The sequence below is a fragment of the Lepidochelys kempii genome, chromosome 5, assembly GCF_965140285.1.
Source record: "Lepidochelys kempii isolate rLepKem1 chromosome 5, rLepKem1.hap1, whole genome shotgun sequence".
In the NCBI taxonomy this organism is placed as follows: domain Eukaryota; kingdom Metazoa; phylum Chordata; order Testudines; family Cheloniidae; genus Lepidochelys; species Lepidochelys kempii.
The window spans coordinates 69,871,164-69,896,351 of NC_136384.1; the positions used below are offsets into that span (position 1 = coordinate 69,871,164).

General features: G+C 45.0%; 1 protein-coding gene and 1 long non-coding RNA gene across 2 annotated transcripts in view; one reads left to right on the forward strand and one right to left on the reverse strand.

The window, feature by feature from the left end:
- LOC144930536 (uncharacterized) overlaps positions 1-21,355 on the forward strand; it is a 43,896-nt gene extending 22,541 nt beyond the window's left edge. The window contains exon 3 of the long non-coding RNA XR_013635744.1: positions 21,274-21,355. This is a non-coding gene — a long non-coding RNA (uncharacterized LOC144930536). The remainder of the gene's footprint in view (positions 1-21,273) is intronic.
- Positions 18,050-19,699, reverse strand: LOC140911719 (uncharacterized). The gene is made up of 2 exons (XM_073345302.1): positions 18,835-19,699; positions 18,050-18,246 (listed from the first exon to the last, which is right to left on the reverse strand). The coding sequence occupies exons 1-2, from the start codon at positions 19,238-19,240 to the stop codon at positions 18,050-18,052; spliced, it is 603 nt and encodes a 200-aa protein (XP_073201403.1). The 5' UTR covers positions 19,241-19,699.
- Positions 21,356-25,188: the final 3,833 nt, after the last annotated feature.

Genomic DNA, 25,188 nt, shown 5'->3' on the forward strand with positions numbered 1-25,188 from the left:
ATAGTCATTGGAGCAGGAATTGGAACCTGGGTCTCCCAGGTGAGTGCCTTAACTACTGGGTTGTAGAGTCATTCTCACTCACTCTCTCTGTCCCAATAACTATTTAAGTATTTCATACAAAGTGGAACAGCTTCAGTAGGAGAGATTTAGAGAAATTCATCCCAGAATATCCTATAGCTCAGTGATTAATGCATTCAGCAGGAGTCCTTAAGCCACATCAGGCAGAGTGGGGATTTGGACCTGGATCCTCCCACATTGTGGGTGAGTGCTTTAACCACTGGGCTATAAGCTAAGAGTAGCACCACCATCTTTATCTGTTTTATGCAGGGCTGAATCTGGTAGGCAACCTCTGAGCACACCTGTTGGATCAGGCTCTGCGGGAAAATAGGGAAATGCCTAGTTTGAGGATCCCGCTGGGACATGAACACTGAGTAGCTCAGCGGCATTGGAATTTAGGTATTGGAATTTACTTACACAGCAGGAATTTAGGTACCATAGGGACTTCACCTGTGGAAACTTAGGTTCCTTGGGAACTTAGGCACTGACATTGCTAGGTGGCAGATGAGCAGGGGTTTTGAGGATCTACATTTTGGACACAGGTGCCTAAAGTGGCAGTTAAGTACCTAAATCCCTATCCCAATCTAGCCTTGGGTGTCCATATTCCTAGAACATGATTCCAGGTGCTATCTCCAGATGTAAATGGAAGTCATCAGCCTATCCTGGTAGGATTTATTTATTTTCAATTTCTTCTTGTGCTAAAAAAGGAAATAAAATAAAAAACTGTGGAAAACTAAAGACAGATCAGAATAGTGAATACAGAGGAAGGAAGGAAGAGCAGTGAAGGAGCAGGAGAAGAGAAGAAAATTTAAAGAAAAAGAAAAGTAGATAATGACAGCAATGACAGAAAAAAAGCAGCATATATGAGCATGTTATGAAGAGAGTGATGCCAAAAACAATTGTGTAGTAAGGATAATTGTTTCTAACTGAGTTTTCCCTGGAAAAATCTCAGGGGTAGTTCATTTTCCTTCCTGTGTGACCTTTTCTCAGAGAGTTATTGAAACCTTACAGATTATTATCTCTCCTAGTTTTTTGTAGATCTTTCAGGGTTGTCTGAGTGATTGGTGAGTGTCTGGTACCTATTTGTTTTTTCCTCCCATAGAAGAGTAGTATTACTTTATCTATAAAAAAATCATAAAAGTCTTATCTTCATCAAGCTTGATTCATCCTACTTAAATAGTTTACATTTGGGGGACACTGAAAACAATTCCAAAGTCAGGTAATGCAATGGCAGAATAAAAAAAACATTCAATCAGACTTTGTTTATGTTGCTAGTGTTCCAAATTGATTTGGCAAATTGAAATATTTTTAATAATTATAAAGGCCAGTGATTCTTTTTAGAACAGAATTCTGAACATTTTGCATATACTGCATGTCTAAAGTATATACCAAATCAGAGCAACAAATCAAAAGCAGCAATGAAGTGAGTCATATCAAAGTGCTGAAAAACAACAAAGCAACTAACAGCCAGAAAGAAGGCAGGGAATCCACATGGTTTGAAACAAAAAGAAAAACAAACTGGATAATGGAAGGCATACTGTGCAGAACAAGCAAATACAAACAGCACAGGATAATGTATGGAAAATGACTGAGTTAGGGAATGGAACAAAAGAAAGGCATAACAAGGCAGTTAGAATTGGATCCTGAAGTGCTTATTAAAGATAAATAAAAGAGGGGAAGAAAATGAAAGCATAGTGAGGCCAAAAGCAAAAATGTTATCCCAACCCCCTGAACTTATTGTCTTTACTTGGGCAAAACTCCCACTGAAGATAATGCATCTTATTAGTTGTGCAAAGAGCAAGGTCACGCTCTTAGGGAATAGCAACAAGAATTTTTGCTATAAGATGAGGATTTACCAGTTGGACGTGACAGAGGAGAGAAAGACCTGGGTATATTGGTTGATCACAGGATGACTATGAGCCACCACTTCGATGCAGCTGGGAAAAAGGCTAATGCAGTCCTAGGATGCATCAGGAAAGGTATTTCCAGTAGAGACAGGAAGTGTTAGTACTATTGTACAAGATATTGGTGAGACCTCATCTGGAATAGTGTGTGCAGTTCTGGCCTCCCATGTTCAAGAAAGATAAATTCAAACTGGAAAAGGTGCAGAGAAGGGCTACTAGGATGATCAGAGGAATAGAAAACCTACCTTATGAGATGAGACTCAAAGAGCTTGGCTTGTTTAGCCTAAACAAAAGAAGGCAAGGGGGAGATATGATTGTTCTCTATAAATACATCAGAAGGATAAATACCAGGGAGGGAGAGGATTTATTTAAGATGAGCGCCAATGTGGACACAAGACCAAATGGATATAAACTGGCCATCAACAAGGCTAGGCTTGAAATTAGACAAAGGTTTCAAACCATCAGAGAAATGAAGTTTTGGAATAGCCTTCCAAGGGGAACAGTGGGGGCAAAAAACCTAACTGGCTTCAAGACTGAACTTGATAAGTTAATGTAGGAGATGGTACGTACAATGTCATGTAGCTGATCTGTGACTGCTAGTGGCAAATATCTCCAATGGCCACTGATGGGACCCTAGATGGGGAGATGTGAGGGGGCGTCTGCCCCACACTGGGCTCTAAGGGGTTAACAGAGCCCTAGGGAGGCTGCACAGGAGGCAGCCAATCAGAGAAGGGCTGAAGGGAGCAGCCAAGCAGGCCCATATAAAAAGGGAGCTACAGGGCATAGGAAGGTAGTTCTCTGCTGGGATCCCAGGGAGGGGGGAAGGACAGACACAGACAGCCTCTCTGGAGGGCTGAGAGAACTGCCAGCACCCTGGACAGAGCAGTGCTGCTAGCAGGGATGGAGGTGGGGAGTGAGAGACAGCTCCTGGCTGGCTGCTGGGGTTTTGCAGGCTGAGGCCCTGAGGCAAGGGCAAGAGGATGCTGGGGCCACGAGGAAGTGGCCGGACAATTTGCTGCAGTTGCCACTAAGGGAAGTGGCTGAACAGCAGACTGCAGGCCCCGGAAGGCAGGAGCATAGAGCGTGGCACAGCCAGAGGGCTGTGTTGCTGAAGAGGACGCTGTGGTCCTTGGAGAGACGTGGGTCCTAGAGCAGGAGTGATGGTGGTGAGACACCACCTGAAGAGGATGTTGGCTAATTCCCAAGACAGCCAGCAGGAGGCACCACAGTGGTGAGTGAACCCCATTACAGGAGGGCTCTGAGTTACCACAGAGAATTCTTTCCCACGTGTCCGGCTGGTGGGTCTTGCCCACATGCTCAGGATCTGACTGACCACCATATTTGGGGTTGGGAAGGAATTTTTGCCTGGGTCCGATGAGCAGAGACCCTGGGATTTTTTTGCCTTCCTCTGAAGCATGGGGTCTGGGTCACTTGCAGGTTTAAATTAGTGTAAATAGTGAATTCTCTGTAACTTTAAATCTTTAAATCATGATTTGAGGACTTGAGTAACTCAGCCAGAGGTTGGGGGTCGATTACAGAATTGAATGGGTGAGGTTCTGTGGCCTGCAATATGCAGGAAGTCCGACTAGATCATCCCTTCTAATTTAAAGTCCAAGAGTCTATGAGACTATAATAATCTACAGCTCTGCAAAGAGAGGACAAAAGGAACATCAAACACTCGCATTCTGATTTGGTTGCATTATATACCCACTTTGCACATGTGTGAATTAATACGCAGGCACCTTCTTAACTGCTTTCTGCTGGCCACATAGCATCCCTCCATCTTTATAGTGGAGGCTTAGTAATGTGTTTTACTTACACTGGCACATTTTTTGAGCATCAGGAGATATAGTAAAAGAGTGAGAAGAGAAGGTGGAAAGTGAAACACCTGCAGGGGGGAGCAGAGTGCTAGCATTTTATTTTCAAAACAATGAACTTTCCTCCAGTCAGTCAGTGTTAAGCTGGCACATTTCCCAGCATCCACGACCACAGGAAAACCAGCAGGTTGCCCAGGATTAAAGTGACTGCATAAGGTGTATGGTAGTGACCAATCAAGCCCTTAGAATTTACAAAGCAGTTGCATCAAAATGATAAAGTGATTAGCTTAGAAAGCTTTGGCTGAGATCTAGAAGATGAAGGGCCAAGAATTTTTTGGAGGGAAATTAAGAACTTCAAACAGTCCTGGAATGTGTATGTAGATAAAGGAAAGTCTAAGCTGAAACCAGTGGGAGTTTTGTGCAGCAATACCACTCCATGGCCCACATACAGGGCTCAGTCTTGCATTAAAGCTAATGAGAAGTTTAATTTTCAAAGAGATTTTTTCAAATTGCATGCTTCTTTAAGGCAGCACATAAGCCAAACAGATCCAATCCAAGGTAATGGGTACAGAGTGGGTAGCTGTCCAGAACAGCTGTATGGATCCAGGGTAATTAGCATATTGTAATGAGCTATGGATAAATAATAAGTAAAAGTTGTTAGATGACACTCAGCTGATGGGGCGTCAGCTGCTCCTATTGTGACTTCACTTGCTCCTACAGGTGGATCTCAGTTAGCCAGCCTATCAGAAACTAAGAAGAAGAGGAAGGTCCTATTTGAGATTTTCTTCTTTCGGAGACCATATGCCAACAACGGAGGTCACTCTGAAGGAGAGATTGAACAGATGTGCTGGATAACATGAATGCTTTGGGAGGCCAAAGGAGGCATCTTGGAGAACGTCAAGAAAAGTGAAGGGCACTTCATGAGGGTACAAGGGGGTTGGACTAGATGACCTCCTGAGGTCCCTTCCAACCCTGATATTCTATGATTCTATGAAATGTGGAGGTAGCTGATCAGGCAGTGGGTAGAGATGGGACCCTTTGCCCAGGTTTTCTCATGCCCAGCAGGAGAGTATGGTGCTTTCAGTCCATGATGCCTGAACCCATTCATGGATTTGAACGGTGGCCACCACCTTTATGAGCCACCAGCTATCAGATGAATATGCAGGAAATGTGTTTGTCTTAATTTATGTATATAGTGCCTCAGTGTAGTCTCTTCCCATTCCTTTCCCTTCTGCACCCCACCACACTGAGCCATCGTGAGCATGCCAAGCTGACCCCTGAGTGCTACAGAGAACAGGAATTTTTCTCTATTCTCTTTGGAATGCACGACTGTCTGAGACACATTGGGATTGATTTTTTTTTAAACGGTATGCCTATTTTGCATGTATCAGTACCAAAATCACACACCCAAATGGCTTATTAGACCCATGTTATTAGTACACAAAAGTACTAGATGCCCAATTATGGTATTTGCATATCTAATTTTATGAAAATAAATCAATGTAATTAGCAGCAGTCTGGAGTGAAGAAAGTAAATAAGTGTTATTTACTCCTCATAAACAAGAATTAGGGATCACCAAATGAAATTAATAGGCAGCAGGTTTAAAACAAACAAAAGGAAGTATTTCTTCAAACAATGCAGTACACCTGTGGAATTCTTTGCCAGAGTATGTTGTGAAGGCCAAGACTATAACAGGGTTCAGAAAAGAACTGGATAAGTTCATAGAGGATAGGTCAGGGCTGGTGTTCCTAGCCTCTGTTTCCCAGAAGCTGGGAATGGGCGTCAGGGGATGGATCACATGATGATTACCTGTTCTGTTCATTCCCTCTGGGGCACCTGGCATTGGCCACTGTCGGAAGACAAGATACTTGCCTAGATGGATTTTTGGTCTAACCCAGTATAACCATTCTTATGTGCCTGTTATGTTGCCTTTATGTAAGCAAAGGGTAACAGAAGATACTGGTATAGAAAAATTCGTTGTTGGAGACATATAAACTGCACTTGTTGTATGCTTTAAATACCTTACCTTTTGGTTTGATTCTAGTCTGGTTTACTATGTTGACTACATTTATAAAGATATAACGTTGAAAACATTTATAACAAACTTTGAGCATTCTTTCAATCAAATTAGGGTTTAACTGAATCTTTCAATTTTACTTCCAATATTTCTTTAAGGAAATTCAATGTTTCTCTTCTTAATATCAAACACTCCAAAGGCTTTGTTGGTTGAAGTAGGTACTATGTATCATTCGGCACTTCAGTTTATAATTCAGGCTCATTACCATACTCATTATTGTGAATTATAGAAGTTGCCTGGCTGGCCCTCATTAACCATCTGGCAGATAAACACTGATTTGTGTTTATATATAAAGTTAATTTTAGAAAAGCACCTGAACATCTATGGAAAATGTTGACTTCATCTGTTTCTCCATATTTCTGCAGATCTTCAAACTGACTGTCCCAAAAGCACATTGTTTGTCTTTACTGTTTTATTTATATATATGCATGATGTCACAAAATTGCAAACAGTGGGAAAGGATTTTTTTATGCCTTTAGTGGCTGTGTATTAACATGGCATCTGTCTCTTGTCTTACCTAGACACTGATTTATTGTAACATCCCTCAAAATCTGGTTTACCAACATTAGCCAGTGCTGCTTTTCATGAACTAGTAGTTGCTGGACCCCAAACTTTGCAGGTTAGCCTTATTTCTTCACATACGTTTTCAATTTTCTTTTACAAGGTGCTGCTGTAAAGTTAAGGAAAAATTCATTTCTAGCTGTTAAGAAGTACAATTTTTCCATGACTAGCAAGGCACTTAATCTTGTCCCAATGGGTCTGAAACAGAAATGTCACAAATAGGATACATCCAGCCCTTAATTCCCTTTTGCCTTTTATCAAATTGACATTTACTGTAGGTCTTGATCTTTTGTAACCTTAGGTGGAGACAAATCACTTGCAATTTTGTCCCACCTTCTTTATCAAAAACATTAAATCACGAAGGTTTCCAAACAGCCGTTTTCAGAGATTTCAAAGACATCTAATAGTAAGTAAACAGCTTGAAAGCCTCTGTAGAGTCACTCCCTAAAACTCTTGGGAAATTCATTAACTGTAAATTATTAATGTCTGCACTTCAGCAAATGCTCCATCTTTCTTCATAGGCCTTGTCTAAACTGTCACTTTACAGCGCTGCAACTTTCTCGCTCAGGAATGTGAAAAGACATCCCCGGAGCGCTGCAAATTTCAGCACTGTAAAGTGGCAGTGTAGACAGTGCACCAGTGGTGGGAGCCACTCCCCTCATGGAGATGTGGGGTTTTTGGTTTTTGTTTTGTTTTTTACAGCGCTGGGAGAGAGCTCTCTCAGCACTGGTGCCATGACTACACAGCCACATTAAAGTGCTGCCGCAGCAGCGCTTTAACATGGCTAGTGAAGACATGCCCTTAGTTGTATATTGTCTCTAATTAATGTTAGTTTGAGTCTGGAGAGACGTGATTTTCTTTTCTTTTCCCCTCAAGCTTTCCCAGCTGAACCACTAGCTTTTCTAGCTCCCAGCCTTTGGCTTCTGTGCCACTAACAAATGTGAAATTCTCACCAGCAGGGAGAAAGTAGACTAGGCCTTCCAGGCCAACAAAACTCTGTGTGATGGGGCTCAGAGGTGAAGCAGCAGCTTTTCATGGGGGCTTCCATACTAAAGGACCATGAATAGCCCCTGGCTTCCCAAGAGGAATCAGAGACCCATCCCACCATTTTGCAGTTAGAAAGCTGATGAACCTAACCACACAAGGCTGATGGCCAGGGTGCTATGGAATTGGAGGCAGGCAATGTAGGCGCTTACCCTACTGTGTTACCAGTAGTGGGCCCTTCCTCTTGTCCTGCTGCTACAAGCTTTTCTTCCCTTCAGGTCATGTGATGACCCCAGAAGTGACTGAGGACAAGGAAACATATTGGTGACCCTAAGAACTCCTCCATGCCAACTGGTAAAAGGTTCATTGTTCTATAACAGTAACCCCTGATGGATATAGTGAGTATGTCAGCAATAACATATTGCTTTCATAGTATTTCTCCAAAGAGAGAGAAGTGAGATCTCGTAAAAGCTTGTCATACTGTTTCTCATAAATGTTGTGAGATGTATATACAGATGATATTTAAAGAGTTGTGCACTGAAAAGATTTTAAAAATCTGCGGACAAACAGGTTTTGCCAGACAAAGGGATGTAGATTCACCTGTCTGCCTTGGTTCATGTGTAGATTAAGCATTATAAGCCTACACAATGGAAGCCTCAGTTTGCACATGGAGTCAACACAAGGATGTGAAAGCAACTTGGAGCCAGGACACCAGGAAGGGAGCCATGGAGAGTCATCCTGACTCTGGGGACAAAAACAATTGGTTTGGAGAAATATAAAAAGAAGCAAAAAGACATTTTGTTATCCTTTAACATAGACAAGAATAGGGATGATCATGAATGCTTGGATCGTGGTTTTTAATCCTTGGGGGGGAGCGGGGAGAAATCTACTTTATTAAATAGCAAAGGTAACCATTGATATGTGTAGACCCAGGTTTGCATTTTATGTTTTGTTTTATATGTAACCATTTGTTTCCATTATCCTTATTTACTATCTCATAAATCTTTTAATATTTAACTTGTGATTCTTTTCAATATAAATGTATCTCAGCGCTGAGATGTTGTAGTAGAGCTGATCCTCAGCTGAACTAAGCAAGCTGCTGTGTGCACCAGTCATTTGGGGACAGCTTATCTGGTAATTTCTGTGAGTGTCCAGTGGCTGAGGGCTGGACAGTGAATGAGGAACACTCTTTACTTTGAAAAGCCAAGCCCCCTTAAAGGCAAGCAGAGGCCTGAAGAGATTTTTTTGGGTGGCTAACTGGCTGGAGGGTTCAGGGCCTAATATCCAATTAAGCATAAGCAAGTCTCTCTCTTCCTGAGGTGGGGGTGGGGGTAATAAGGTGACTCACAGTCTTGGCCACCCCCCAGAAAGTGTCTCAGTTACAGCTTTACCAGTAGTGGGCTCTTCTTCTTGTCCTACCACTGAAAGCTTCTCTTCCATTTCCTTCAGTTCATCTGACGACCCGTGAGGTGACCGAGGACAAGGATACATACTTTTAAAGTAGGACTTTGGCCACGTGGAACCAGGGAAGTGAGTCTGAGGCAGCAGGTATATTAATCGTTACTGTCTGTCAACACCTGTGCTAGCCTCTTTCTCAGAGGGAACACACAATGCACCTAAAAAGTTACTGATTTTTATAACTTGTGCATGATGCCTACAAGGTGAATGAAATAATCATTCAAACCCTGGCACTTGACATAGCCAGACTGCGATAAGCAACCCTTCTCCCTGCAGATTTCTCTCTAATGCCAACCATTTATTTCCTGACTGGTTCAAAGAGCAAATCCTTCTTAGAAAGTGAGTCAGAAAAGCTTCTGCTAACTTTCCAGCCCATATAGAGTAGGTTTTGCCAATCAGAGAACCAAAACCAATGAAATGCTAGCAGTAAACCAGCCTTAACATAGTTAGACTATGTAGTTTGAACACCTTAAATTCATTTAAACTTATTACCATTCAATACAGTATTAGTGGTATGAGTGGAGCCCTTCACAGACACAAAAAGGTGTATCACCATGCGATCCGCAAAAATTATCTGCAGATATCTGCATCCATGAATTTGCATGGCTCTAAACAGCTCCACAGCTCACTGCACAGCCCCCAACCACCCCCTTAGCCCCACTTCTCCCCAGAGACCTGCTGCCTGCTCCACTTCTGCCGTACCTCCTTCCCCACTCTGGGCAGGAAGTCTACAATTCTGGGTCCTTCTATGCAGTACTGCCCTGCCCCTGGGGAGCTCAGGCACCCCTATGCAGTTGCAGCAATTCTCACGCACACAGCCATTGCCACCTGCTCATTTAAAGAACAGCCCCACCTTCAAAATGGTGCTTGGCTCACTCCCTTCTGGGGGTTGTAGTTTACCTCCTCCCTCAAAGCAAGCTGGGGACTACAACTCCCAGAATGCCCAGCACACTGTTGTGGTCAGAGAGCTGAGATGGAGCCTGCAGGCTAGGTGACAGTTACTCCATTTGAGTGTGCACGGTGGACCCCTGTGCGGATATAAAATTTGTATCTGCAGCCACGCTGCGATCTGCAAAAATGGTCTGCGGACATTGCGCATCTGCAGATGCGGACATCTACGGATACAAAGCAGATACCCATGGATTTGCAGGGCTCTATGTATGAGCAATTAGAATGGAGAATACTGCTAGTATCATGAATACCTTATGTAAAAATAAATGTTTAAAGGGTGCCAACCAAATAATCCTAGAGATGGGGAAATCTACAAATACACTTTGAAACTTTTGATGTTTATTTGAAACCTATCTGAAACTCTGAGGACCACACCCGGCCACACTGCTCACCAGAGTTAGTCAGAAACTATTCTATTTTTTTGTCCATTACATTTTGACAAATCAGGAAAAAGCAATCTACAGTTCTTTTGTGAAAATATTTTCATTTTTCCAACCAACTCTAAGTCCTCCCTCACACAGTCCCCCTATATTCCTTTTCCGAGGAAGACTGGAGGTCTTCTACAACCCCTCTTGCACTGTTGGTGGCTAGACTGCTTTTTTCCTAATATCTTTGCCAGATGGAGGCACTACCCCTGGTAAATCCTAACCGGACCTTTAGGGATGAGGGTGATAATTAATCAAGGATAAGAAACATTTTCCCTATACATTTCTCTCTGATGCCAACCATTTATATCCTGACTGGCTCAAAGAGCAAATACATCTTAGAAAATGAGTCAGAATAGCTTCTTCTGCTAACTTTCCAGCCCAGATAGAGCACCAAAACCAAATACTTAGTGACTTATGTGACCAATCAAAGTCAACCAATTCAATTTGCTGTTTGCAAAAATTGTGTGACAAATAAATGTGTTTTCCCCCAACCCCCCAATCATCCTTTAATGGTGGTGAAGGAAAAGAATTCACTCCACAAAATTAGAATTTTTGTGAGCTCAAAAGCAAGCATTCTTCAGTTCTACTGCTCATGTGATATACTGGTACAATATTGACCCCAAGCCTGCAGACACCAATGTTCATCTAGTAAAAGCTCTTTCCAAGGAATCTTGATGGTATGACATCAAAAGTCCCTGGTTTCCATTAGACTGTAAGCAGATGTTTTTTTTTAGAGATTATATTGACAACATTCAAACTAAAAAAAAAAGCTTATCTTTTTAATGAAAAAAGTTTCCCAGAACTATGTACCATAATTTACAGTGCAATTATTTTTAAATTGTTACTTACTATCTATGAAAATTAGTTTCTCAGTGCAAACACTGCACATCTATTAGACATTATAATATCTTCTTTTTCATTACTTATTCTCATACTGCATTCTAATGCATTTTTTGTACATAAATTATTAAAAAATTAGTTTTTAATGTCTTAATTAAACTATAAGTTAAAATAATTTTACGTAACTATCTTCTACTGTGATTTTCATTTCCTCCCCTTGCAGAATCTACTGCCAGCAGGAATAACACAGAGAGTTTTATTTATGACTTCATTGGTTGTCTGAAAAGTAATCTAATTTGAAAAAAATATATCAGTTTTGCTGAAATGTACAGCTCAGGTTTTAGATAAGTTTCTATTCATGAAGTAGTTTTCTGCACTACAATGTACAGCGATGCTTTATTCTTGATGGCCAATGCGTTGCCCTGCCTTCTTGTTTACAGATTCTGAGAACAGTCAAAATTTCAAATCTTTTTTTTCCTCCAAAGTGCATTTATCCGCTAGGCTGAGACACAATAATTTAACATAAATATTATTATGGGTATAGACTGTGATGAAATCCATTGGCTAATTTCCATTCCGAGTGGCTTGTCATTATGCTAAAAGCATGCTGATTGAAAAACAGACAACTGTTCACTTATCAAAATGTTCGTTTTGCTCTTCTATCATTATTAGTTTTAAAATAATAGCAAAATCAGAGTATAGGTCAATGTGTGCTGGTGTCTGATTTCTAACCAGCACACTGCTACACTGTAATGAATCTTTTTAGCTTGCCCTCTCTGGATTTCTCTCTCTCTCTCTCCAGTGCATATTATCATCAACAATATTTAATGACAACCTACACTATGTTTCCAATAATCATTACAAAACAATTATTCAGTTAAACACCCTAGAAACATCCAAACATGAATTGTCATTCACAATAATTACAGCACTTTTCATATTAACATATATCGGGTGACCATATTTCCCTATACTGAATATAGGACATCCCTGGTAAAATTACTTGTATTGAAGCAATCAGTCAGAACTATGCAGTACAAACGTTCAAATTAACATCAAGCTGACTGAGCCCTTATTAAAAAGAAATACTGCGTAGTTGGATTATTTTTAGTTATCTTCTTATCTTTAAAACTTTAGGGTTCACACAGGGAGAGGTGAGACACACACACATACTCTGTACACCTCTCTCACACAGGGAAGGTGACTGACTCAACCCTCCCTGTCCAGTGCTCTCCGCCTGCCACCATGCCTGGCTGGATCTCCAGGATGGACCTGCCTTTCCTGGTATTTGGCACCATGTCTTCCCCAGGCAACATGTCGGGGGGCATGCAGGGTCAGATGCCCCACCCCCCATATTTCTGTCAGGGTTCACACCAGAATGTGGCCAGCAGCAGCCTTTTGGCACTGTGCGGGAGAGAAGGGACGGGAGTTGCTTCCAGCCACAGGGGAGCTGGGGGAAGGGATGACTTTGCCTGTGTCTTTGTCCCTTCCTGCCCGCACAGTGTCAGTAGGCAGCTAACACCTCCAGGCTGCTGCTGGCCACCAACATAACCCAGCTGCCTCCTGTCCCCTGGCTACAGCGTGGGCAGGAAGGGGTTAAGCCCTAAAGATGCATTGTGCACCAGGGTCCAAGGAATCTGACTGCAGGGACTTCAGAAAACCTGGCCAGAGAGGTGGCTCAGCAGGGGAGGGAGCCTAGGGGATGCAGCAGCCCCGTGCTCCTTTGGGGTAGGACCCAGGGTCGGGGGGCAGATGGAGAGGGTGCTAAGCCCCTGCCCAGGGGGCTGATGTGGAGCCTGCAGGGCTGGGGCACGAACAGGCTGGGAATCGTTTACCACCCTCCACCTGAGGAGTGGAGAGGCTTCCCGTGCCAGCGCTGTGTGTGTCTTTGGCACATGCAGGGCATGGCTCCTCCTGGCCAGTACCTCGGTCAGGCTGTTGGTGAGCTGAGTGCTCCGATCAGGGGCTGGTTCTCCACACACCGCTCACAGTGGGACGTACCCCGGGGAGAGGGGAGAGGTATGGAGGAGCAGCAGGGCAGGGGAATGAAGGGGCAAAGCAGGGAAAGCACAGCGAGAGGGGAGCACGTAAAGGGCCGATGCAACACAGAAGAAGCAACACGTAACCGGTCACTGCTTGGCACCTGCCCACACTCAGCAGCCGCCACAGCGTGCAGCCAGTGCCAGCCGGAAACAAGGCAGGGGGTGGGGCCCTGCTAGCCAAAAGCCAGCATGCAGTGGGGACTGCACTGACAGGCTGGCAGGGAGAGCGGCCAGCCCCGCACACTGCAACTTCGTCCTGACACTAGCCTTGTACCCACCCCCATCGTCAGCCACTGGACCCCCCCACTCACCACTGGTGGGAGGGTGGGTGGTGACCAGGGATCCAGCCAGCAGCAGGACCCGCCAGTACAGATGGGCGGTGTGGGGGGAGGTATGGACATGGGACAGAAAATACAGGACAGTTTGTCCGTTTTAAAGAAAAAGTCAGGACCCCTGCAGGCTGGCTTAAATACGGGTCTGTCTCTTTAAAAACAGGACCTCTGGTCACTCTAGACATATACTACTTTCACTTCAATTTTATGTCTATTGTAGATCATCTGTTCTACCAGAGGATCACATTCATTTGTGAATTGTGCTGTTGTCCTTACTGGTTTTTACTATTCTATTGACATTGCCACCTCATTCAGCACAGGATATCTGTGTAGCCCTTTTCCTGTGAAAGTCACCATTATACGTTACTGGAGATTGGGGTTGTCTTTATATAGACAGTTGTTAATGCTCCTCCCAAAATTGAGTGTTTGGAGACTGACCAGCAGTGTCACAGATGATCTGGAGTTATATACACGAATTTTCCACAGAAGCTTTGGTGCTGCATGGGTGAACTTCAGATAAATGTAGCTAAGGGTATGTCTACACTACGAAATTAGGTCGAATTCATAGAAGTCGGTTTTTTAGAAATCGGTTTTATATATTCGAGTGTGTGTGTCCCCACAGAAAATGCTCTAAGTGCATTAAGTGCATTAACTCGGCGGAGCGCTTCCACAGTACCGAGGCAAGCGTCGACTTCCGGAGCGTTGCACTGTGGGTAGCTGTCCCACAGTTCCCGCAGTCTCCGCTGCCCATTGGAATTCTGGGTTGAGATCCCAATGCCTGATGGGGCTAAAACATTGTCGCGGGTGGTTCTGGGTACATATCGTCAGGCCCCCGTTCCCTCCCTCCCCCCGTGAAAGCAAGGGCAGACAATCATTTCGCGCCTTTTTTCCTGAGTTACCTGTGCAGACGCCATACCACGGCAAGCATGGAGCCCGCTCAGGTAACCGTCACCCTATGTCTCCTGGGTGCTGGCAGATGCGGTACGGCATTGCTACACAGTAGCAGCAACCCCTTGCCTTGTGGCAGCAGACGGTACAGTACGACTGGTAGCCGTCATCGTCATCGTCATGTCTGAGGTGCTCCTGGTCGCCTCTGTGAGGTCGATCAGGAGCGCCTGGGCAGACATGGGCGCAGGGACTAAATTTGGAGTGACTTGAGCAGGTCATTCTCTTTAGTCCTGCAGTCAGTCCTATTGAACCGTCTTATGGTGAGCGGGCAGGCGATACGGACTGCTAGCAGTCGTACTGTGCCATCTTCTGCCGAGCAGCCATGAGATGTGGATGGCATGCAGTCCTTCTGCACCGTCTGCTGCCAGCCAAAGATGTAAAAGATAGATGGAGTGGATCAAAACAAGAAATAGACCAGATTTGTTTTGTACTCATTTGCTTCCCCCCTCCCCTGTCTAGGGGACTCATTCTTCTAGATCACACTGCAGTCACTTACAGAGAAGGTGCAGCGAGGTAAATCTAGCCATGTATCAATCAGAGGCCAGGCTAACCTTCTTGTTCCAATAAGGACAATAACTTAGGTGCACCATTTCTTATTGGAACCCTCCGTGAAGTCCTGCCTGAAATACTCCTTGATGTAAAGCCACCCCCTTTGTTGATTTTAGCTCCCTGAAGCCAACCCTGTAAGCGCCCCTCCCAGCGTCAGAGCAATGGCAAACAATCGGGCATCTGAGAGTGCTGTCCAGAGCACTCACAATGGAGCACTCTGATGGGGCTAAAACATTGTCGCGGGTGGTTCTGGGTACGTGTCGTCAGGCCCCCGTTCCCTCCCTCCCTCCGTGAAAGCAAGGGCAGACAATCATTTCGCGCGTTTTTTCCTGAGTTACCTGTGCAGACGCCATACCACGGCAAGCATGGAGCCAGCTCAGGTAACCGTCTCCTGGGTGCTGGCAGACGCGGTACGGCTTTGCTGCACAGTAGCAGCAACCCATTGCCTTCTGGCAGCAGACGGTGCAATACGATTGGTAGTCGTCCTCGTCGTGTCCGAGGTGCTCCTGGCCACGTCGGCTGAGAGCGCCTGGGCAGACATGGGCGCAGGGACTAAATTTGGAGTGACTTGACCAGGTCATTCTCTTTAGTCCTGCAGTCCTATTGAACCGTCTTATGGTGAGCGGGCAGGCGATATGGACTGCTAGCAGTCGTACTGTACCATCTTCTGGCAGGCAGGCAAGAGATGAGGATTGCTAGCAGTCGTATTGTACCATCTTATGCCAGGCAGGCAAGAGATGAAGATGGCTAGTAGTCGTACTATACCATCTTCTGCCGAGCAGCCATGAGATGTGGATGGCATGCAGTCCTTCTGCACCGTCTGCTGCCAGCCAAAGATGTAAAAGATAGATGGAGTGGGTCAGAACAAGAAATAGACCAGATTTGTTTTGTACTCATTTGCCTCCTTCCCTGTCTAGATCACACTGCAGTCACTCACAGAGAAGGTGCAGCGAGGTAAATCTAGCCATGTATCAATCAGAGGCCAGGCTAACCTCCTTGTTCCAATAACAACGATAACTTAGGTGCACCATTTCTTATTGGAACCCTCCGTGCAGTCCTGCCTGAAATACTCCTTGATGTACAGGCACACCCTTTGTTGATTTTAGCTCCCTGAAGCCAACCCTGTAAGCTGTGTTGTCAGTCGCCCCTCCCTCCGTCAGAGCAATGGCAGACAATCGTTCCGCGCCTTTTTTCTGTGCGGACGCCATACCAAGGCAAGCATGGAGGCCGCTCAGCTCACTTTGGCAATTAGGAGCACATTAACCACCACACGCATTATCCAGCAGTATATGCAGCACCAGAACATGGCAACGCGATACCGGGCGAGGAGGCGACGTCAGCGCGGTCCCGTGAGTGATCAGGACATGGACACAGATTTCTCTGAAAGCATAGGCCCTGACAATGCATGCATCATGGTGCTAATGGGGCAGGTTCATGCTGTGGAACGCTGATTCTGGGCTCGGGAAACAAGCACAGACTGGTGGGACCGCACAGTGTTGCAGGTCTGGGACGATTCCCAGTGGCTGCGAAACTTTCGCATGCGTAGGGGCACTTTCATGGAACTTTGTGACTTGCTTTCCCCTGCCCTGAAGCGCATGAATACCAAGATGAGAGCAGCCCTCACAGTTGAGAAGCGAGTGGCGATAGCCCTGTGGAAGCTTGCAACGCCAGACAGCTACCGGTCAGTTGGGAATCAATTTGGAGTGGGCAAATCTACTGTGGGGGCTGCTGTGATGCAAGTAGCTCACGCAATCAAAGATCTGCTGATATCAAGGGTAGTGACCCTGGGAAATGTGCAGGTCATAGTGGATGGCTTTGCTGCAATGGGATTCCCTAACTGTGGTGGGGCTATAGACGGAACCCATATCCCTATCTTGGCACCGGAGCACCAAGCCGCCGAGTACATAAACCGCAAGGGGTACTTTTCGATAGTGCTGTAAGCTCTGGTGGATCACAAGGGACGTTTCACCAACATCGATGTGGGATGGCCGGGAAAGGTGCATGATGCTCGCATCTTCAGGAACTCTGGTCTGTTTCAAAAGCTGCAGGAAGGGACTTTATTCCCAGACCAGAAAATAACTGTTGGGGATGTTGAAATGCCTATATGTATCCTTGGGGACCCAGCCTACCCCTTAATGCCATGGCTCATGAAGCCGTACACAGGCAGCCTGGACAGTAGTCAGGAGCTGTTCAACTACAGGCTGAGCAAGTGCAGAATGGTGGTAGAATGTGCATTTGGACGTTTAAAGGCTCGCGGGCGCAGTTTACTGACTCGCTTAGACCTTAGCGAAACCAATATTCCCACTGTTATTACTGCTTGCTGTGTGCTCCACAATATCTGTGAGAGTAAGGGGGAGACGTTTATGGCGGGGTGGGAGGTTGAGGCAAATCGCCTAGCTGCTGGTTACGCGCAGCCAGACACCAGGGCGGTTAGAAGAGCACAGGAGGGCACGGTACGCATCACAGAAGCTTTGAAAACCAGTTTCATGACTGGCCAGGCTACGGTGTGAAAGTTCTGTTTGTTTCTCCTTGATGAAACCCCCCGCCCCTTGGTTCACTCTACTTCCCTGTAAGCTAACCACCCTCCCCTCCTCCCTTTAATCATTGCTTGCAAATAGAGGCAATAAAGTCATTGCTGCTTCACAGTCATGCATTCGTTATTCATTCATCAAACAAATAGGGAGATGACTATCAAGGTATCCCAGGAGGGGTGGTGGAGGAGGGAAGGAAAATGCCACACAGCACTTTAAGCACAGCACTTTAAAAGTTTACAACTTTAAAATTTATTGAATGACAGCCTTCTTTTTTTTGGGCAATCCTCTGTGGTGGAGTGGCTGGTTGGCCGGAGGCCCCCCCACCACGTTCTTGGGCGTCTGGGTGTGCAGGCTATGGAACTTGGGGAGGAGGGCGGTTGGTTACAGAGGGGCAGCAGTGGCAGTCTGTGCTCCAGCTGCCTTTGCTGCAGCTCAAGCATACACTGGAGCATACTGGTTTGGTCCGCCAGCAGCCTCAGCATTGAATCCTGCCTCCTCTCATCACGCTGCTGCCACATTTGAGCTTCAGCCCTGTCTTCAGCCCGCCACTTACTCTCTTCAGCCCTTCACCTCTCCTCCCGGTCATTTTGTGCTTTCCTGCACTCTGACATTATTTGCCTCCACGCATTCGTCTGTGCTCTGTCAGTGTGGGAGGACAGCATGAGCTCGGAAAACATTTCATCGCGAGTGCGTTTTTTTTTCTTTCTAAGCTTCACTAGCCTCTGGGAAGGAGAAGATCCTGTGATCATTGAAACACATGCAGCTGGTGGAGAAAAAAAAAGGGACAGCGGTATTTAAAAAGACACATTTTATAAAACAGTCGCTACACTCTTTCAGGGTAAACCTTGCTGTTAACATTACATACATAGCACATGTGCTTTCGTTACAAGGTCGTATTTTGCCTCCTCCCACCGCGTGACTACCCCCTCAACCTTCCCCCCTCCCTGTGGCTAACAGCGGGGAACATTTCTGTTTAGCCACAGGCAAACAGCCCAGCAGGAATGGGCTCCTCTGAGTGTCCCCTGAAGAAAAGCACTCTATTTCAACCAGGTGACCATGAATTATATCTCACTCTCCTGAGGATAACACAGAGAGATAAAGAACGGATTTTGGTTGAATGCCAGCAAACATACACTGCAATGCTTTGTTCTACAGTGATTCCCGAGTACGTGTTACTGGCCTGGAGTGGTAAAGTGTCCTACCATGAAGGACGAAATAAGGCTGCCCTCCCCAGAAACCTTTTGCAAAGGCTTTAGGACTACATCTAGGAGAACCACAAATGCCAGGGCAAAGTAATCCTTTCACATGCTTGCTTTTAAACCATGTATAGCATTTTAAAAGGTACACTCACCAGAGGTCCCTTCTCCGCCTGCTGGGTCCAGGAGGCAGCCTTGGGTGGGTTCGGGGGGTACTGGCTCCAGGTCTAGGGTGAGAAACAGTTCCTGGCTGTCGGGAAAACCGGTTTCTCCGCTTGCTTGCTGTGAGCTATCTACAACCTCCTCCTCATCATCATCTTCTTCGTCCCCAAAACCTGCTTCTGTATTGCCTCCATCTCCATTGAAGGAGTCAAACAACACGGCTGGGGTAGTGGTGGCTGAACCCCCTAAAATGGCATGCAGCTCATCATAGAAGCGGCATGTTTGGGGCTCTGACCCAGAGCGGCTGTTCGCCTCTCTGGTTTTCTGGTAGGCTTGCCTCAGCTCCTTCAGTTTCACGCGGCACTGCTTCGGGTCCCTGTTATGGCCTCTGTCCTTCATGCCCTGGGAGATTTTCACAAAGGTTTTGGCATTTCAAAAACTGGAACGGAGTTCTGATAGCACGGATTCCTCTCCCCATACAGCGATCAGATCCCGTACCTCCCGTTCGGTCCATGCTGGAGCTCTTTTGCGATTCTGGGACTCCATCATGGTCACCTGTGCTGATGAGCTCTGCATGGTCACCTGCAGCTTGCCACGCTGGCCAAACAGGAAATGAGATTCAAAAGTTCGCGGTTCTTTTCCTGTCTACCTGGCCAGTGCATCTGAGTTGAGAGTGCTGTCCAGAGCGGTCAGAATGGAGCACTCTGGGATAGCTCCCGGAGGCCAATACCATCGAATTGTGTCCACAGTACCCCAAATTCGAGCCGGCAACGTCGATTTAAGCGCTAATCCACTTGTCAGGGGTGGAGTAAGGAAATCGATTTTAAGAGCCCTTTAAGTCGAAATAAAGGGCTTCATTGTGTAGACGGGTGCAGGTTTAAATCGATTTAACGCTGCTAAATTCGACCTAAAGTCCTAGTGTAGACCAGGGCTAATACTCTGTGAAGCTGCACATTGCAAATGTCTGATCCAAGCCAGTAGTCACTCGCTCAGCTGTCATTCACAATATCTGGAATATCTTTGTTTCCCAAACATCTGTGAGAATTATTATAGCAGAAAAAATGTTTTTAGGACCTTAGACAAAGTGGGCCCTTGGTCCTTGTCTCATTTGCTGATCTTTTTGTGCAGTGCTGTCCATGGTGCCTTCAGTCTGTAAGTTACTGGATAATGGCTACCAAATGTGTGTTTTCTACCTAAATAGTATTACAGCACCAATACAGTGTAGAGGAGACATATTACATGGGTGTGAGAGTTGGGTCTGTTTAATCACCCATGGATTCTGCTTTGTTTGCTCCATCTTGTGCTATTTGTTGATTTATGATGAAAATACAGTTTTAAAACATACTGAGTGATTACTGTACTAGCTGTATGAACTGGGCAAAGAATGTTCTGTAAGTCACCAAAACAGTCACGCAGCATTTTAAAGATGTCACCATGACATCACTAGCTTTACGTTCCTTTCTGAACTAACATCACACTGTTTATTAAAAGTCAGTAGATCAAGTTCTGTTCTCATATTCATGCACGCAATTCAAGATGACTCAAAAGGGAGTTGCACACAAGAATCTGAATATGGACAGAATATGGACCATTACACGCAACTAGGCAAAAGCTTGGGCCAAGTCACATGCATAAAAGAGTTTTAGATAAAATTGACAGCTATTTGTGTAGAAAAGTTCAACAATACTTGCATTTCTTATTTAAGAGTCCACTTCACTTTGAATGGTCTCTTACAATATGTGTTAACTAATGCTAAACAATCTGTTCCATCTTGTATTTAGCTGTGACACTTTGAGTACCATTGCCAGACAGACATGAAGAAAAGCTCTGTGTAGCTTGAAAGCGTGTCTCTTTCACCAGCAGAAGTTGGTCCAATAAAAGATATTACCTCACCCACCTTGTCTGTCAAATACTCAGTGAGATATGTACCTGCACAGTAACTCAGTATTAATATAGCATCCCCTCATGTTTCTGATGTTCATGAATGTATTAACATAAATAGTTGCATTGGGCTTTGTTATTCCCAGTCATACCTAGCTGAGGGCAAAATATTCCATCTGTTTAGGATGCCCAATAGATTATATACATATATTTAATGTAACTTAGCCATTGTGTTAAGGACTTTTGATCAAATCTAGAGCCAGCTGAAACTAAGACATCAGAAAACTCTCCAATATTATGCTACTCAGGGAATAAGCCTCTGTTTAGATATGGTATACACTACATCATAAATTCCCTTTTGCAACTCAATAGGTTATATTGGCCTTTAGGTTTTGTTTACAACAATGATTCCAGAGTACTGATCATTAAAGTTTGCGGAGGCAGCCTGTGAGTATATATTTGAGAGTATCTTTGCTGATTTTGAGGCACCAAACTTAAAGAGAAGGAAACATTTAAAAGAGTGCATTTATTTTTCTTTCATGTTGCAACAGCTGATGAAACCCATTGTGTTTGCTGTTCATACATGAAGAAACACATTTGCACCGAAGGCATCCTGCCATGTGGATACGATAGAGCTGATAAAGGACATCTGGTGATGTACTCTTCAAAAGGCTAGTAATTATTTTTTTCTACCTGTAGAATTTCATAGTGGTAATGCAATAAACTGTTAGGAAATTTTCAGTTTCTTTGGGGCCATTCAAGCTTGTCATTTATCTTCAACAGAATATCTTATTTCATGATTTCTTTTTTGAATATATGAAGCACCTTGACTGTTATCAGGATCCCATATTTTGGTTTCTTAATTTTTTTTCAATTGTTCTGTTTTGAAGCACGATTCTGCAAGATGCAGAACATTCTGGCCCTAATCCAACAAAGCACTTGAGCAGATGCTTAAGTCTCACTGAAGTAAATGGAATTTAAATATGTGCTTAAATTTAAGCTTGTGCTCAAGTGCTTTGCTGAATTGGAAGGTTTTGTAGGATCAGGGCTTGAATACTTTGGATTTTGTTCTGACTTGTTTATACTTCCACATATTTTTTAAAAAAAGAATGTAGCTCACGAAAGCTTATGCTCAAATAAATTGGTTAGTCTCTAAGGTGCCACAAGTACTCCTTTTCTTTTTGCGAATACAGACTAACACAGCTGTTACTCTGAAATTTAATTTTTAATTTTCTCAGTGTAGCGAGGAAGTGTGGCCTCCCTCAGAGATAGACTAGGAGGGACCACAATCTGCTTCTGGGGCTGTAGAGCCAGGAAAGTCCTGCCAACCACTCTGGAAGCTGAGGGGTGGGACAGGAAGTGGAAGTATAAAAGGCGGGCCCTGCAGCTCAGTTGGGTGGGAGCTGCTGAGTGATGCTTTTCCCCTGCTGCCGGAATGGGATGCAGAGGGGGACCGCTGCTGCCCTGAGGAATGGCCAGGGATTCCAGGGCTGCTGGACGACTGAGACACTGATGAGCTGCTGGGGCTGCCACTGACAACCAACCCCTGAGAGATGGAGGACTCCCACAGCATGGCGGAACTAAACCCTGGGAATGTAGGAAGTAGCCCGGGGCAGCCAAATGTAGTCTGGCTGCGTGGCTGCCTGCAGATAGGTCAGCATGTTGCGGCTGGAGTCCCCCCTGAACCCAGTGGCGGAACACAATGCCACTGTTAGGGCCCTGGGCTGGGACCTGGTGGAGTCAGGTTGGCCCAGCTCCCCCTGCCACACCAGCCCTGGGATGGCAGCCTCCCCAGTGTATGGCAATAGGCCTGTGCTAGCCTACCGTCCCCTGAGATAGGATGCTAGACCCTTGTTTAGCTCTGCCCTGACTGCAGGCCAGAGCCCCTAACTGTTTGTGGCCCTGCTCTGCCTGAGGGCTGGGCTTCACAGACTCGCTATTGCTTAGCTCGGATCAAGCGGCCTCAGCTTTAAAGGCTGCTAATTCCCCCCTAATTGATTGCAGTACTAAAGGCACAACAGTGAGGAGGCGTGGCCTCCCTCAGAGATAGACCAGGAGGGGTGGCCATGCAGGCTTACACCCAGTATATCTTCTATCCTCCTGCAAAAATTTCACTGAAATTGAGTTAAGGTTGCTCAAGTGAGCATACAAGCAACACAAACAGTACAAACAAGGAAATCCCAAGTTAAACATTGCATTGTACAAAACTAGAGCTGCTAAGAAAATACTGAAATTTGAAACATTGATAGGACATGGACAAAATTACAAATTTCAATAAAAAATGAAAAAGATTTACCTCAAAAATAGTGCACTTTTGATTTTGTGAAAGCTGTTGGTGACCCACAATGATGTTGATCATTGATGATGATCATCCTTTTTTAGGTCATCAGTTGTAATGGGTTGTCAGTGTCTGTCATCATCAAGGACAGCACAGGTAGCCACACTGGGCTAGATTGTCCCTAGTACTTGCTTTGCTGAGGAGCGGAGTAAGAGGAGTAAAGCCCCCAACCCTCTTGATTCATGCTAAGCTGACTAAGGGCTGCTCAGACTGTGGATGTGGTCATAGGGGAAAGAACAGGGGCTGCTCACCCCAAACTGCCCATTGTGAGCTAATGGAGCAGAGAAAGATGGCAGGCGGGAAGAGCGTTGGACCTCCCCACCCCCAACTCCTCCATTCCCCACCAAGAACAGTTGGCTGAGTGTGAGCGTGGTGGGTAATGTACACCTTGATATGAAGTTAATTGTAATATATTACCCCCTAAACCAGAGGTCCCCAAACTGTGGGGCGCACTTGGAGGAATGTTCGGCGGGGTGCAGCAGGGCCTGGGACAGCCCCCACAGGGGGCAGGGAGGAAGCACCACAAGCCCTGCTCTGCTCTCAGCTCTGCTCCATTTCCACCTCCCAGCCACAGACCCTGAGTGCGGCCCGGCCGTGGCTTTGCACCCGGTCCAAGCCCCAGCCTCCGGCCACAGCTCTGTTTCTGGCCCCAGATCTGCCCCCAGCCTCAGCCCCCATACCCCAGTCTGCGTCCCCCCCCCCAGGAGATGTGGTCCCTGCTCCCAGCCCCGACTTGGAGGGGGAGGGAATGCAGACATGAATCAGGGGGTGTGACCCTGAAAAGTTAGGGGGCCACTGCCCTAAACCAAGGAGGAAACATGACAGGAATTCTACCCTCCTGGGATAGTACAGTTACCTGTTGCCCCAATCTGGGCTGACCCGAATGGATCAATCTAGCCCATGATGGCTTGAAAACCAACCATAATAAACTTGTTGATCTGCAAGTCTAGGACACACATGGACATTTTCACTGTTCTGTTTACAGAACCATCACATTGCAGAAATTACCTAGACTGACAGAAAGACTAGGAAACTTTTTGAAATGACTTAAATGAGCACAAACATTAATATTCTCATGGGCAGCACAACTGTGTCAACTCACCATATTTGGAAACGTTAAAAAATTGGCTGAGAACATTATTAATAAATCTATTGGACAATGTAGGTCAGAACTAAAATACTTCGAACAAAAATTTCTTAGTATATCATTCTTCAATGATATGTGTACCATGAAACACAAGAAATGACAGACGCAAGTAGACAATACTGCATTGATTATACTCAGGTCACAATTTTAAAGTTTCCTTCACTAAATAAGGGCTAGAAACATAATTATTGTAAATGAAACCTGAGATTCTGAAGAATCCATCTGATGTGAAAAGTATTCTCCATTAAAATATTCAATGACAAACATCATGATATAGAAGAGCTAATCGATAAAAATTAATTGTACTAATAAATTAAAAACACAATAATCAAATTAAAAAGTAGTCATCATACCATAGTCCAGTAGGTGCATTCACTCATGCCGAGTTCTTGCTTTGAATGTCAAAACAAACTGGGTATGCCCCAGTACGTACTATAAGAAGAATTTAGTGCCGCATGGAGTTTACCAATTACATACAGCAGAAGATCGTGGTTCACAATTCTTACTTTCCACTTTTTTTAGTGTAAGATCGAATTCCATGTGCCTGCCATTAATGGCTCTCCTTATGCACCTTGTAACTCAGTATTAATTTAAATGAAAACTGGAACACTCAAAGAGAGTGGTGGGAGGTGGTAGACTCTCTTTCCTTAGAGGTTTTTAAGGTCAGGCTTGACAAAGCCCTGGCTGGGATGATTTAGTTGGGGATTGGTCTTGCTTTGAGCAGGGGGTTGGACTAGATGACCTCCTGAGGTCCCTTCCAAACCTGATATTCTATGATTCTATGATTAGTCATTCAGGGCTGTGACTCTAATTTTCTGCGGTTTTAGCTGTTGTCATGATTCTTTTAGGTCTTGTGCCTTGCCTTTCACTTCTTTTTCCACTTGCCTTTTACTTCTTTGGGACTAAGAGCTACTTCTGCTCTTACAACTTCCTATGTTGATCATAACACTTAATTGCAGGACACTTGAGAAGTTTGAAAAT

Excerpts from the sequence above, each read along its gene's own strand:
- LOC140911719 (XM_073345302.1), bottom strand. The coding sequence starts at position 19,240 with ATGAAGGACAGAGGCCATAACAGGGACCCGAAGCAGTGCCGCGTGAAA. Across the intron at positions 18,247-18,834 it reads AGGCGGAGAAGGGACCTCTG|CTGCATGTGTTTCAATGATC; the intron begins GTGAGTGTACCT and ends TTTCTCCACCAG.